Source organism: Cuculus canorus, chromosome 11 (genome assembly GCF_017976375.1).
Source record: "Cuculus canorus isolate bCucCan1 chromosome 11, bCucCan1.pri, whole genome shotgun sequence".
Lineage (NCBI taxonomy): Eukaryota > Metazoa > Chordata > Aves > Cuculiformes > Cuculidae > Cuculus > Cuculus canorus.
Window position 1 is genome coordinate 20529309 of NC_071411.1, and position 15419 is coordinate 20544727.

A 15419-nucleotide genomic window follows, 5' to 3' on the forward strand; every position below is an offset into this window, starting at 1 on the left:
TTGCATAAAAGATGTAGAAGGCAAGTGTGAGAGTGCGTAAGCCCACAACTGTGACGGGGACTGCTGTCACCGTTGGACGTGGTTCATTGGCTGGATGCCTTTTGGCCCAGCTGGCTGCGGAAGAACAAAGCTTTTCAGCGCTGGTGGAACTAAGGACTGGGGTAGAGGTTCTTGCCCAAGTTGTGTGGTGGTTTTGAGTGGGGTGTGTGTTTGATTTCAGTTCGCTTTTCGTTTCAATAGCTGCTATTAGAGCATGAATGAACTTTTGAGTTTTAAACACGGTTGCCAAACCCCTTGTAAAATCCACACTTGAAATGGATCGGTTGTCTGGGGGTCATATGGATGGGTTAGTACAAATTAACTGTCATTGCATGCAATTATCTTGGTTAAACATAGAATCATAGAGTAGTTTGGGTTGGAAAGGACCTTAAAGCCCATCCAGTTCCACCCCCTGCCATGGGCAGGGACACCTCCCACTGGCTCAGGCTGCCCAAGGCCCATCCAACCTGGCCTTGAACACCTCCAGGGATGGGGCAGCCACAGCTTCCCTGGGCAGCCTGGGCCAGGGCCTCACCACTCTCACCGGGAGGAATGAAGCTTGAAGTTCTGTGATTACAAAGACCTGAAAGGTGTGAGCACTGGATTTCTTGTCCAGGACAGCTGGGTGTTCTTTTGGTGTGGGGGGAGCACAGACACCAGAATGGAGCAGAGATACTTGAATTTCTAGAGAAACCCTTAAAGCTCTCAGATTATCTGCAGGAAAAATGTTCACAGTTTTGCGCAAGATATACAAGACTAACGAATCGCTGCGCAGTACAAGGTTTTGTAGCTGGAATTTCAGTTTGCACATCTCCCTCCAGAGTGTGGCGGAGGGAGGTGGAGACCTGATGTGCCGGGAGTCGCGCTTGGGCTCCCGTGGGCTGTTCAGAGCAAAAGGAGCTGGTTTGTGTGGTGTAAATGTGTGCACAGCTGTACGAGGGGGTGCCATTCCAGCTGTTTGTGTCAGGGAGCTGCACTTCCAGCTGTTTGGAGACGGCTGCCATTCCAGGTCTTTCAGGGAACTGCCGTTCCAGCTGTTTGGAGGGGACTCTAGCTCGGGCGAGGCAGCGGGAAGGCGAGCGGGCGCTCTGCGTATACGCGGACCGTGAGGCGGCGAGAGACGGCGTAGTGACTGGCTGCGAGGACTCTGCGCCTGGGCGGTCTGCGCATGCGCAGAGACAGAACTTAGCGCGCGGGCACGGAGCAGCGCGCGGGAGACGGGGACAGCTGGGGGAGCGCCCGGGCCCACTGCGCATGCGCACAGGGCAGCGCGCCGGCGCGAGGGGGAGCGGAGCCTGAGCTCTCGGCGTGCGCGGGAGGCGGGAAGAGGGCCGGTGCTCTGCGCATGCTCAAGACCGGGAAAATCAGGGCGCGCTCTGCGTATTCGCACGTATTAGCGATGGGACGCTGCGTATGCGTACGGGAATCGCTCCGCGCATACGCACAGGAGGGGAATAAGGGACGGCTTTGCGCATGCGCACGAGGCAGCGAGGGGATCGGGGAAAGCAGCGCGGAGGCGTGCAGCGCGCGGGCTCTCGTGCATGCGCACATTGCCGTGAATCAGCACTCTCGCCTTGCGCATGCGTACGAAGCTGCGATGGGATAATGCCCATGCGCACGGTGCAGGGTAGTGGCACGCGCTTTGCGCATGCGCACAAGACAGCGGGCGGGGACGGGAGCGTGGGGGCTCTGCGCATGCGCAAAGGGACAACGCCCGAGCTGCGCGTGCGGGCGGGGGAAGCGATCTGCGCATGCGCACGGGTCAAGGACTGAGCGCGCCCGTGCTCTGCGCATGCGCCCAGGTGTGGGGCAGTGTGTGGTGCCTGTTGGGCGCAGCGTGAGGCGGCGGGAGCGGCTGGCGCCATGGTGAGTAGGGGGCCCTGCGGGGCACGTTCGCCCCTCATGGGCGCCGGGGCCGGCGGTGACGCTGTCTGTGCTCTTTCTCTTTCAGGCTCGCAACGCAGAGAAGGCCATGTGAGTGCGGACCCGCCCCGCGGCGCTGGGGCCCTGGGGCTCAGATCGGGCTCTCCGGGCTCAGGCTGCGCCAGGGGAGACTTGGGAAAGGCTTTTTCACTGACAGAGTGGTGAAGCGCTGGCAGCGGCTGCCTGGGACAGTGGGGGAGTCCCCATCCCTGGAAGGGTTAAAAAACTGTGTGGCTGTGGCGCTTGAGGACATTATTGTCCAGCTCGGAAATCGTCAGCATAAGAAGGAGATGGAGCTGCTGGAACGGGTCCAGAGGAGGCTACAAGGATGATCCGAGGGCTGGAGCACCTCCCATACGAGGACAGGCTGAGAGAGTTGGGTTGTTCAGCCTGGAGAAGGCTCCAAGAAGACCTTAGAGCAAGGGATTGTTCACAAAGGCAGCCTGATCCAGTGGGAGGTGTCCCTGCCCATGGGGGTGTCCCTTCCAACCCAAACTGTTCTATGATTCTGTGCTTTAGCAGGCACAGTGGAGTTGGGCTGGATGAGCTTAGAGGTCTTTTCCAATCTTAATGATTCTATGATTCTGTGTTATATTTGGCACATACTTGTCCAGAGGCAGTGGGAGCAGGAGGGACACGGGGCACTGGTCAGAGCGTCACTGGTTCTACAGAGCTCACACAGCTGTGGTGGCAGGTGCTGGAGAGAAGCTGCAGCAAGCGCTCACTGATGAACATGGTAAAACATGTTCTGATGGCCTGTAACAGTTTTAGGCAGTTCCCATTTTTGGAACAGAGATGCCAGGGTAGATTGGAATCTGTCATTATTGGTTTAAGTGTGATTCTTCCTTGGGAGTGGCTAAGGCTAAACCAGTGCTTCTCAATAATATTTATTTTTTTATTAATTTTAGAGTTACAGAACCGTAGAATGGTTTGGGTTGGAAGGGACCTCAAATCCCATCCAGTTCCAGCCCTCTGCCTTGGGCAGGGACACCTCCCACTGGATCAGGCTGCTCAGAGCCCCATTCAACCTGGCCTTGAACACTTCCAGGGATGGGGCAGCCACCACTGCTCTGGGCCAGGGCCTCCCCACCCTCACAGCAAAACGTTTCTGCCTAAGATCTCATCTCGATCTCCCTTCTTTTAGATGAAAACTGTTTTCTCTCCTCCTGTCCCTGCACTCCCTGATCCAGAGCCCCTCCCCAGCTTTCCTGGAGCCCCTTTCAGCACTGGGAGCTGCTCTAAGGTCTCCCTGGAGCCTTCTCTTCTCCAGGCTGAACAACACCAACTCTCTCAGCCTGAGAGAATGTACTTTTTGAGTACTTCTCAAAAACATGTGCAGACCATGTATTTAGATCTAGTAGAGTAGAGGCACTTTGATAATCAATCTGTGTCATGTTTTTTTCCTAAAATATTTTCTGAGCTTGTAACAGTGACTCGGAGAGAGGCTGAGAAGATGACAGCTCTCTCATACCTTGCAAGGTGCTCTCCTATGATTGTGGATTCTATTCAGTGCATCTTGGACATAGCACTGAATGGTGTGATTTTCTTCTGGAAACCTCTCAGCAGCAGACTGAGCCTCAATAATTGGCTTAGGTGCAGGGTATAGGTGTGCTCTTAAAGGGTTTAGATGCACTCAGTTGTTTTGTGCTTTTTAATGTAAGTATTAAATGTCTAGTATAAATAAAACAGGTAGTCTCTCTTGCTCAGTTGCAGGATACTCAGAGCATTTCGGTGATGTTAATGAACTTCGTTACTAATCTGCTTCTTTCCTTACTGAAGCTGTTTGCTTTTTAATTTATCCCCTGCTAAAATATGTAAACTTTATGCTTGTGCTTATATCTTATTGATGTCCTTTTGCTGCTAATATCCAAAATGCTGGTTTATGCTAAATGGAGGAGATAATTAGATGTTCACCAGGATTTATATTTTTCAAATAAATTAATCGCTGACTGGTTGTAGTGTTGAAGATGTCTCTAGCCAGAAGAGCTGGGCAGTGAATATGTTCAAGCCTTTGTTTTCTGCAGTGTAATTAAGTCCACAGTAAATGATATGTATGGTTGGACTCGATCTCAGAGGTCTTTTCCAACCTGGTGATTCTGATTCTATAAACATCCAGAGCAAAACTTTTTCCTGTTGGAATGTAGATTTGTGAAAGTGAAACTGCTTCCTTTCTTTTCTGTAGGACGGCCTTGGCCAGATTTCGGCAAGCTCAGCTTGAGGAAGGAAAAGTTAAGGTATGGTGTGAAAATCCTAAAACTTTGTTAGCTCCAGTCCAAAGCGCTGTGCGAGCCAGGTACAGAGTGGCCTGGCAGCTGTGAGGAAGGTCATATGGCAGATATGGGCATCTCGTAGCAGCCTGACACAGCTGGAATGCAGCTGAGGGTCGGGGCTGTATTTCACAGTGTCGCAGAAATGGTAAACAGCATTTTCTTAGAAAATAACCTGTTTAACAATTAAATACGCGTGTGTTTCAGGATTGCGTGGGCTTGGCTGCTGAGAAGAAAGTGCAACTTGTTTATAACTTAATGTATGTAGAATACAGAGTAGTTTGAAAAGACCCAAACTACAATAATGCTTTGAATAGTGGCAGCGTGCTGGGCAGAAAATGCATTATTTTTGAGGCTGATGTTACCTCCTTTTGCAACTACTTATGCAAACTGATGCACATAGGTTTACTTTTACTGCTAGTAGGCACAAGGGTGTAATTTGAATTTTGTCCCAGAAGAGCTAGAGAAATCCTTCTCGGTCTCATTCATTGGCAATATTTTGACAAAATGGGAACCACAAAACGGCCTTCAGGATCATTGTGAACTTGGTGCTTGCATGGGATGACATTGGCGTGCTATCAACCTAGGACGATAGCTGTATGTCATAATTGTCTTCACTACTATGCAGCTTTTCTTGATTGATTGACAATCAAGATGCGAGATTGACAAAATATGGACTTAGCAACTTCATAATTTAAAACCCCACCACTATAATGAAAAAAAAATAGCACCACACAGACCCTCACAGTCTGATTTTGAGTTGTATCTGGGTATTCCTGTACATTTTTCACTTAAATATTCCTGCAGTTTGAGTTATGATTATGAAGGGGATCAGCCTGTTCTCAGTAATTGTCATTGTTATAAGTTTTAATTCTGAGTGAGCAATGAAGGAGTTCTGGAAACTAATCGAGGTGTCCTATGTTTGCACCTTAAGAAATGATGTTTTACACAGGTGTGAGAGCAATATGGAACACTAAAGTGGAAAATAACGGTTTGGGGAAACTAGCGGAAAAGATCCCATGAACAACAGCCAGAGAATAAGATGGAATTGAGTTTCTGGTATGTTGTGTGAAGGAAGGCTTTTTGATAAATGAAAGGAAGAGCTGTGGAAATACTGTAGGGAAAGGGACAAAATAACTGCACGTGAAGGAGAGATGAAGTATTAGTTTGTGTCAGTAATTCAACAGAATGTGAAGAAGATTGGGAAAAAAGTGTTTTGGATAAAATGCAGTTGGGATAGTGAAAATAAAATCATCTTGGAAAATATTACAATGCTATGCTAGTAGCAATTGAGGGAGTCTTAAACTTAGTAGTTATTTCAAAACCAATGGATTTTATTTAGGTGCTAATATATTCAAAATGGCATTGTAATTCAGTTGTCCTAAATGAAATGTTATTTGCATTAGAGGAGATTGTGGGATTATTTGAAAAAACAGGTGACGAATTTTGTTTTGAATAAAATGGATTTAAGTAGATTGTTATATCCTGTGATTGATTAATTTGGCAGGGCTGTAAATCTTCGTTTTCTACTCAATAAAAATCAGTGGGGGAGAAGGCATTGGAGCTTTGTAGCGTAGTTTGGGATTAACAAAGCAATAAAGTTTGTGTGAAATGCTGTGTATGTCTTGATGCTAGGTTAAAACTTCACGGTGTGGATCTTTCTGTCAAACAGGAACGAAGACCTTTCCTTGCCTCAGAGTGTAATGAATTGCCTAAAGCTGAGAAATGGAGGCGACAGGTAATGTCAAACTGCGGATTTTTCCACTTCTGTACTAAGTAGAGCTTTAGCACTTCCCATTTAGACAGCCTGCTTATAATCTTCTTCAGACTTCTTCAGTATGCCGACAGATCACAGAATAGTTTAGACTGGAAGATCATATAGTTCCCTGTGATATTCAACACAGGTCCTACCACAAGTTGCTCAGGGCCATGTTCAACTGAGTTTTGAATACCTTGGGGGTTTGGATTTCACAGTTTTTAGGGATCCTGTTCCAGTCCTTGATTACCTTCTTAATGATTCCCTCCCCGACCTTGAATTTACACAGACGTTTCCCTGTACCAACCTGTGTTTGTTGCTACTTCTCCTGTTGCTGTGCACCCCTCAATTTGGCTCTGTCTTCTCTATTCCCTCTGATAGGGAGTTGCAGAATATGCTACCTATCGCTATAGGATATTCCCCTCCTGTCTTATATTAAGGCAGATAAGCCCTGTTCTCTCTCAGCGCTCTCTCCCTGTACTTCATGTGCTCCTCCATCAGCACATGCACTGCTGTAAAAATATTTCCTTGGGTTTTAAGCTTTTGGGGTCCTAAATTTGTGTCTGAAGAAAATCTATGTTGATTTCTGAAACTGATAGGCTCAGGTCCATTTTCTACATCAAAAAGCCAACTTAGAATTTGGATCCTTCTAGGGAGGATTTTAGCGTTTTCTTGCCCTTCTTGTTGAGTAATTCCCTTTTGTGTTCTTATTTAAACAGATCATTGGTGAAATCTCCAAGAAAGTGGCACAGATTCAAAACGGTAAGACTTTTCTAATTATGTTTTACTTTTTTTGAATGTCCAGCCCTAAGCAGTTTCAGTAAAACCCACATTTCATGTGCACTATGCTGTCTGAAATTACTCTGGTGCTTCTAGTAAGCTGTCTGATTTGTTGTCTTTCTGCCCTCTAACAGCTGGATTAGGCGAATTCAGAATTCGGGACCTGAACGATGAGATAAACAAACTTTTGAGGGAGAAAGGACACTGGGAATTTAGAATAAAGGAGCTGGGAGGTCCTGATTATGCTGTAAGTATAGATTATTTTGTACTACATGGTTGTTCTGCTTACAAGTAAAGTGAATAATGAGAAAAATCTGTGCAACATTTAGTTAACCACATATTACTTGGCCAGTGTTCATTAGAGAGAAGCTTTATTCAGCCCCTTAAAATGTAAGGTTGTGTTAGAAGAAACACTTGTTACTATGATGCGCGAAATGGATTTTTCATTCACAGCATCCTTTAATCTGTTAAGAAGCTCAGGAAAACAAGGTGCAACAAGAATAAAATTTTAAACAATTAACTCTGTTTATTTCCCAGCGGATTGGACCGAAAATGTTAGATCATGAAGGGAAAGAAGTTCCAGGAAATAGAGGTTACAAATATTTTGGAGCTGCAAAGGATTTACCAGGAGTTAGAGAACTCTTTGAAAAGGAACGTAAGTAAATAACAACTCTTCCCAGACATGAATCTGCACAGTGGTATGTCTTGAGTAAAACATCTGCTGTAGCATCTTGGGGAACACAGGAAGCCTTATAGCCCAGCCTATTTCTTCAATCAGCTAAATGGAATGCTCGACACAAGTAATGAATAAAATGCTGTTTCTGTGGGCAAAGAACATCTTTACCTTTAGTTGTCTGCAGATGAAGAAATGTAGAAGAGAATGAACTCTTGTTTTCTACTGGAAGTTCAAAATAGTAAGGAATATAGAACCTATTTCTATAGTAGTCTATAGAAACTTGCCAGCATAAGAGGTTAACTTTCTGATAAGCTCTAAATAGTGCTCTGAGTTCAGAATTTGTAAAGAAAAGGAAGTTTTGCTTGTACATCATTTCAGAAGCAAGAATCAGGTTCCATAATATGAAAAACTAGTTTTAAGTGGATAAAATGTTATATATAGATCTGTTATGGAGTGAGTGTAGTTGCTTGGACCTGAAAGTGAGGCAGGCTTACCAAACCAGCTCTTTGGTATTTGCCATCTGCAGACAAAAATGATGGGAAGTTCTACATGGTCCAAGGGGGCATGGGATAGCTTTTTAGTTCCTGTTGTTCACGGTACAAACTGGTTGTTTCCAGTACAGGGGGAAAACCAACTGCCTGTGTGAGTGAGTGTAGAATTGCCACAGGGTGGGAACTGCAATGAGAAGGATTGGGTAATGTACACAGATGGTTTTGTGCAGGCCATAGTAAAACACAGTACTTTCTGATACTGCTAGCAGTTCAGGTCATCCTTGGGTGCTTGAGGTTGCTGTGGGGCTGATGGGAACTGGGAACGCATAGCAAGCCACCAGGGTGAATGAAAGTTGGGTGTTCTTTCAGCCCTCCCACCACCTCGGAAGACTCGAGCTGAGCTTATGAAAAACATTGATGCAGAGTACTATGGCTACAGGGATGAAGATGATGGTATTCTGGAGCCACTGGAACAAGAACATGAAAAGAAAGGTATGTGAGATTCAAAACCGGCATAGATCATCCCAGGAAGGGATGATGGAGCACTCTGAAGTTAAGATACCGTTGTTCCCTGCAGGTGTTGACTTCTGCTTGGCTGTCAGGTTTCATCTGTCACATCAGTATCCAAGTGGCTATCGTGTAAGGCACTTCAGGGCCAGGGGGATGTGACTTCCCTCTTTACTGCTAGAAATGGCTTAATATTCTCAGCAAGTGATTTGTGATTGAAGCAGTATCTCCTTTTTTCCTCCTTTTTCATGCTTGAGAATGTGCAAGAGCAGTCTGCAAGAGGTAGATATGTGGAGCTCAAGTCACTATCTCCCTATTTTGTGACAACTGACTCTACCATCTCACCTGATTATTGATCTTTCAAAATAGCTGTTTGGTTTTTAGAGAAGACTTTGTGGAAACCCTAAAGCGGACTATGTTAATTTATCCACGTGTCATTTGTCTGAGAGCTTCAACACATTTGTGAATATTTTTTTCTTTGAAAGCCCTACTTTCTCAATAGATAATGTTTATCAATATATCTGCTCACTTAGTTCTCTAGCTTTGTTGCCACTGACTTGACCAGTAAAGACGTTGAGATAATGAGTCTAATTCCTGAAACTCTCTTTAAAATTTGGCATTGTGTGCTGTCTTTGGGTGTTTGTGTAGCTTTAAGCAAGAGGCCACACCCCACCTTTAGGAGCTTAGTTGTTTTTTGAGTAGTTCTCTTACTGTTTCTGGTGAGCATTGTCTCATCCTGGTGATTTGGGGCTTTTTGTTTTACAGAATCATGGAATGGTTTGGGTTGGAAGGGACCACAAAGCCCATGCGGTTCCAATGGCAGGGACACCTCCCACTGGATCAGGGGCTCCAAGCCCCATCCAGCCTGGCCTGGAACACCTTCAGGGATGGGGCAGCCACCACTGCTCTGGGCAACCTGGGCCAGGGCCTCCCCACCCTCACAGCAAAACATTTCTTCCTAAGATCTTATGTCAGTCTCTCTTCTTTCAGTGTAAAACCATTCCCCCTCATCCTGTCCCTGCACTCCCTGATCGAGAGCCCCTCCCCAGCTTTCCTGGAGCCCCTTTCAGTACTGGAAGCTGCTCTAAGGGTCTCCCTGGAGAGATCTGTTGTTGTTCTTCTGATCTCTTTTTCTGTAGCTTCAAATTTAGGCAGATTCTCAGTGCGCTATAGGAAATGTCCTGGAATAGGAATCCTCGGCACGCTTTTCCATAGAACACAGCAGATAAACCAGTCAGATTTTTGCTTGAATGGTGCTTCTTTTTTGTACACAACTATCTCTCTGGAACTGGAGAGAAAACCTTTAAAGGAAACTGCAGGAAGTGACTTGTTTAAATGATTGTAAGTTGCTGAGCTTGGAACTGTTATCAGTGCTTAGTATCTCTTGGTGTGGTCAGGCACTTCTTAAACTTAGCCCTTCCCCATGTTTGAGATCTTCATTGTACCATATGTCAGAGATCCTGCCTTGTCAGTTAGTTTATAGCACAGGGAGGAAGAGGGGAGTAAAGGAAATGCCTTTTCTGTGTCCTGCAGCATAGCCTAGGGTCTTAAGCCAAGTGAACAGCAGCTGCTTGGCAGGCAATTAATAACATAAGAATTGTTTGGTGCAGCGCTCCCAGAAAGGCCTCCCTCTCTGTCTTTATCTTGCACGTCTTGATAATTGCAGACAGGAGGGGTTGCTTGGCTGGATTAATGTAGTAATTCAAGAAAATTATCATCTTGGATGATTGTGTCATTTGAAATTACAAGGCTAGAGATGCTAACAGAGCAAATAGGTATACTGTTTGTGTAGAATTAATGTACTGTTAGTGCACAATAGCTGGGATTCTCCTAGGGTCACTGATTGCCTAGGCTTTTGTGGTTTTTACCTTGTTATCAGAAGGCTTAAATTGTTACAAAACTATGGAATAAACCACCTTAACTCACAGTACCTTTTCTGTTACAAAACCACACAAAAGTGCAGTATGTGCAAGTGATTAGTTAGATCTTGCTTTCTCTTGGAGAGCATTTTAATGTTTAATCTTTGAGAGCCAGGGGAGATGACTATCTTTCACCTCCCTAGGATTTTTATGCACTGGCGATGTCACAGATTAAACTTGTTTTGGCACTGCTACCAGCACTCTGCTGTGCAGTGGAGGCAGCAGCCTAACGGCTCCTAGCTAGCAGCCAGTTACAGAGTTGGAATCATGCTCCATAGTAAGAGAAATACACTACAAGATGAAAAGAGACTTGTGTGAGTAAGGAGTGTAATCATGTTTAATTAATTACATGGCAATTAACATCTCTACGGCTGTTCTCATGCTATGGAGCTGTAAGAGCCACTTGGCCTGCTTACGCTGTTATTCAGGTCAGAAAGCAGGTTAGTGTTTACCCATGACATTTAGAGACTAGAATGTACCCAAACTGAGGCATTAGCAATTCCCGTGCTTTCACAATGCTAGTATTAGGGTTTGCTCAGACTGTGTGCTTGTATTTTATTAGAATCGACATCAAGATTGTACAGTGAGTGTGTCCTGCGGATGCAGAGGATTTAAACAAGAGGTTTAAGTCTGTTAGAAAAACTTCAGAAATAGGAGACAAATCAAGGGAACTTTAGCTTCAGTTGCTGCTGAGCTGCTGTTGAGGAAACTGAGACTATGGCTGGACCACACTTCTTGAGCTTGCTCTGAGATACAGTTGCCATTTTTCTTTGTCAACCAGTTATAGCAGAAGCAGTGGAAAAATGGAAAATGGAGAGAGAAGCACGACTTGCGAGAGGTGAGGAGGAAGAGGAGGAGGAAGTAAATATCTATGCTGTCAACGATGATGAGGTACGTGATGGCTGAGGTGATGTAACTTTACATGTGCCTTCTACTCTGCCTTCTGGGAAGCAGAGTTCTTTCGCTGAGAACCAGCCTGCTGCTGCGTTCTGCCCTTCTCTCTCTGTGCTGTTGTCCCTGTTCAGTAAAAATCAGTAGCGGGTGAGTACACTCGGTCCACGTTTAGAGAGTGATGGAAGCTGGCAGATAGGGAAGACTTCTTACTCGAGTGAGAAACAGCAGCCGAGACCTTGCTGTGTTTTATCTGCCACTGCCTGGAATGCCGGTGTTCATCAGGTAGCGTGGTGGATCAGAACACTGATCAGTCTTGCTTCTAAGTACAATCTGCAACAGTAACAGCACAAGTAGTTTTCTGTAATTTCATACTCTTAATGCATAGCAAAAACATAGGTTGAAGTGTCTTGTTTATAATTGAATCTGATACAGCGAGGCTTTGCTGATGCTGCTTTCTATGTAAACTGCTGTGACATGCAGCTCTTGCTGCTTTATTCTCCCTTCTCCTGGCACCAGAAAGACAAGTGAGGAACTTTGCCTGTGCTCCGAGAGACCTGTAAGAGGGTTACTGGAAAGGGGTCCTTATTTTGCAGTCCATATCTAAATGGGTTCATTGCAAGAATAAAAAGGAGACTGGTTGTTCCTTCAGTACCTTGTTTTATTTGTATTATTTCATGCTTCGTGACCCGAGCTCTCAGGTGTGAGGGGAAAAAGCAGTACCGAGCTGCACCCGGAAATGGTACATGTATTTTTCAGGTACTTCTTGGTTAGCTGGCACCTCTTTTTTATACAGCTCTGCAGTGGCAGCCAGAGAGGTACGGAAGGGGAAGGAATAGAGCTTTGCATTCATGCCCATGCCACAGCAGAGAAAAAAGCTATGTGAAAAATTAAAGCAACAGTCCTTAAAATGTCAAGGAGCAGGATATGAATGTGATGCTTGTCTCATATTCCTTTGTTGTTTGGTCCATTTCACCTACTTTCCATGTCTGTAGCATCGATCATTCTTTATCTGGTTCCTTCCAACAGAGCAATCAGAAAAAGGTGGTTTTAATGACCCATTCAGGAACTAAATATGATGTGGCTTATTTTTTTTCTTTTTAGTCTGATGAGGAAGGTAGCAAGGAAAGAGAAGGTGAAGAAGGCCAACAGAAATTTATTGCACATGTTCCAGTGCCATCTCAGCAGGAGGTAAGACATAAGAAAACAAAGTTGTAGACTTGTGCTCTGGCCTTTGCAACACAGAGATCTTAACTTGTAGCAGGTCAGTAAAAGTGTCCTTGATTTGTTATTTCTGTGACTTGACTCTGCAACTGTTTAATCCTATTGCAAATGCCTGGAATCAGACAGAATTATGGGTCCATTGCTATAGCCTTTTTCATCTGAGAATTTCCAAAACCCTCATAACTATTATATAAAAGAGGGAATTGTGGTGTTATGACCAAGATAACCCTGATTGCCTGCTTTTTCTTCACTGTGATTTTCTGTGCTAATGGTCTAACTCCCGCACATTCAACAAATTATACATGTAATGGCTCATGAGAATAGCAGAAGAGAAACAATGATTAAAAACATTGCTCTTTGGATGATGGTGTTTTCTCACTGCAGAGAGAATAACTCAGAGTCAAAACTGTCTTCCTAATATATAACCCCTGACTTACATAGAAGTCTCTTCTAATTAGATAGTAGACAGTGTAATCTTTCCACTTTTTTAGTGGCACATCACTCCGTACCAGTGGGATTATGCCTTCTAAATTAAGATTCAGAATGTTTATTTTTGAGGGATACTGTGTGCAATTTGGACAACATAAAATCATTAATAAGGTTAAAACAAGTCTTGTAGATTACTATTTGTAGATCTTTAGAGTATCTGTGTTAAAGAATCATGAATTGTTGGCACTTCCAGACAAAATTTAGGCAAGAGATCCCATTGTTAATGTGAAAGGCACACTATTATTATTTCCGGGCTGTGGATCAGTGTGGCGTAACTCCACTTGCCTGGGTTTGCTACAGCTGTAGACAAACAGTTGTCTGAAACTAAATTCAAGTGACTGTACTGAGAGTAAGTTAAAATTGCCACCAAAGTCCTCATTGAAAAGGGTAGGAGCAGAGATCTGAAACACAGAGGTGTCTTTTCCTGCTGCTTTTGACTTCTGTGAGCTTCTGCTGAGTATTGAAAAAGGTGCTTCTGAGTCATCCTGAATCAAGTACTCTTAAACTAGTACACAGCTCTAACTTTCATGGTCTGTTTCCTGTATTTTCCTTCCTCCTGTCGTAACAGCTAAGCACGCGTGGTTTCAGCATCTCAATTAAATCATCCTATTTTTGTATTTGCAGATTGAGGAAGCTCTTGTACGGAGGAAGAAGATGGAGCTCCTTCAGAAGTATGCCAGTGAAACCCTCATGGCACAGAGTGAAGAAGCAAAAACACTTTTAGGATTGTAACATTGCACCAGTATGTCCTGGGTTTCATATTATCTGCCTTAAAGCAGTAGGTTCAGATATTCTGGTGGCACTCACTTCTAGCTCTGGAAGACCCTTTGGGTGTTAGGAGTAAAGTGCTGGAGTTACAGTGTGTTCTGAAGACTTTTTGGCTTCTCCACTAGGTTGACTTGCACTTCAGTGCTGAAAAAGGTCAAGCCTAGGGTAACTTGTCTCTACATCTTCAGTAACTGCCTCCAGTCCTTTCAGGTTGTAAAATGGTTTGTGCAGTGGTGTCTCTTACAGACAGAACCACAAACCCTGGGACTTCTCAACTGCTGAAGGAAAAGTATGTTGCTGCCATACTCAGCTGTGTCCTGATGGAGGTGTACACATCTTTCTCATGTTGATATTTGCTGACCCGAATCCAGAAGTGAATTGCTCTGTTGTGCCTGGTTAGCTTACCAGGATAGCCTAGAGCCTGTTTGGAGATAACCCTGGTAGCAGATCTTACGAGTGGCTTCAGAGTCGATGTGGTTCTTTATGTAACACGTGCAAGTGTCTAAAAGTTGTTACACTCTTTGTGGTTTGTTATCGAGCCTGAGTGAATTGCTTAAATGCTGGATATTTCAGCAGCCATTGTAAATAATTCCAACTTCACAATACCTTGTTCAAATATTTTTAGTAAAATTTTTACCCTACAACCTCATGTCTTGTTTCATTCTAGCTTAAAGAATTGTGGAGTTTCCCTAATTGCAGCGAAAGAATGGGATTGCAAGAGCCATTCGTGTAGGGATTTGAAACTGTGTGTCCCCTGCTCTTCTTAGCTTGTGTGTCCTGTGACAAGAGACAGATGACAGTGGAGCCTGTTTAGGGTCCTACAGGTGACTGACGTTGTTATACAGGTCTGAATGAATGAAACTTGAAATGGGACATCTGCAGCCCTTGGGTAGAAGGGCGACCTAAGGAATATAGTATTAAGGAATATAAGGAATATAGTGGTAAGTATAGTGCTTACCACTCTTCAGGAAGGTTGGTCATCAAACCATAGTATGATCGTGCAGGGCAGACACAACACCAGAAGAATGTCAGTCTTGCTGTAGATTGGCTAAACTATATGCTGGAGATAACTAGACTTAAGTTTAGTGGGGTAACCCAGCTAGTCTAATTGGCTAATGTTGTGGCCATCTACAAGAAGGGTTGCAGGGAGGATCCGGGGAACTACGGGCCTGTCAGTCTGACCTGAGTGCTGGGGAAAGTCATGGAATAGGTAATCTTGAGTGCTATCATGAAGCACATGCAAGAGAACTGGGTGATCAGGCCCAGTCAACATGGGTTTACAAAAGGCAGATCTTGCCAAACTAACCTGATCGCCTTCTATGACAAAATGACTCAACTACTGGATGGGGGAAAGGCTGTGGATGTAGTCTTGGACTTCAGTAAAGCCTTTGACACAGTTTCTCACAGCATTCTGCTTCAGAAACTGTCAGCCTCTGGCCTGGACAGGCGCACACTGTACTATGAAAACGGGTTGGATGGCCCAGAGAGTGGTGGTCAATGGAGTTAACTCCAGCTGGAGGCCAGTCACAAGTGGGGTTCCTCGGGGCTCGGTACTGGGTCCAACCCTGTTCAGTGTCTTTATCAATGACCTGGATGAAGGCATTGAGTGCACCCTCAGCAAGTTTGCGGATGACACTAAGCTGGGAGGAAGTGTGGATCTGCTGGAGGGTAGGGAGGCTCTGCAGAGGG

The 15419-nt window shown here is 44.8% G+C and overlaps 1 protein-coding gene across 1 annotated transcript; it reads left to right on the top strand.

The window, feature by feature from the left end:
- The first annotated feature begins 1768 nt into the window (after positions 1-1768).
- Positions 1769-14388, top strand: ISY1 (ISY1 splicing factor homolog). Its single transcript, XM_054076903.1, has 11 exons — positions 1769-1905; positions 1991-2013; positions 4145-4196; positions 5902-5967; positions 6705-6747; positions 6900-7012; positions 7303-7420; positions 8302-8424; positions 11140-11249; positions 12354-12440; positions 13587-14388. Exons 1-11 carry the CDS (start codon positions 1903-1905, stop codon positions 13692-13694), a joined length of 846 nt encoding a protein of 281 aa, XP_053932878.1. The 5' UTR covers positions 1769-1902; the 3' UTR covers positions 13695-14388.
- Positions 14389-15419: the final 1031 nt, after the last annotated feature.

Coding starts and splice junctions, on each gene's coding strand:
- ISY1 (XM_054076903.1), top strand. Junction 2,014..4,144: donor CGCAACGCAGAGAAGGCCAT/GTGAGTGCGGAC, acceptor TCTTTTCTGTAG/GACGGCCTTGGCCAGATTTC. Junction 4,197..5,901: donor TTGAGGAAGGAAAAGTTAAG/GTATGGTGTGAA, acceptor TCTGTCAAACAG/GAACGAAGACCTTTCCTTGC.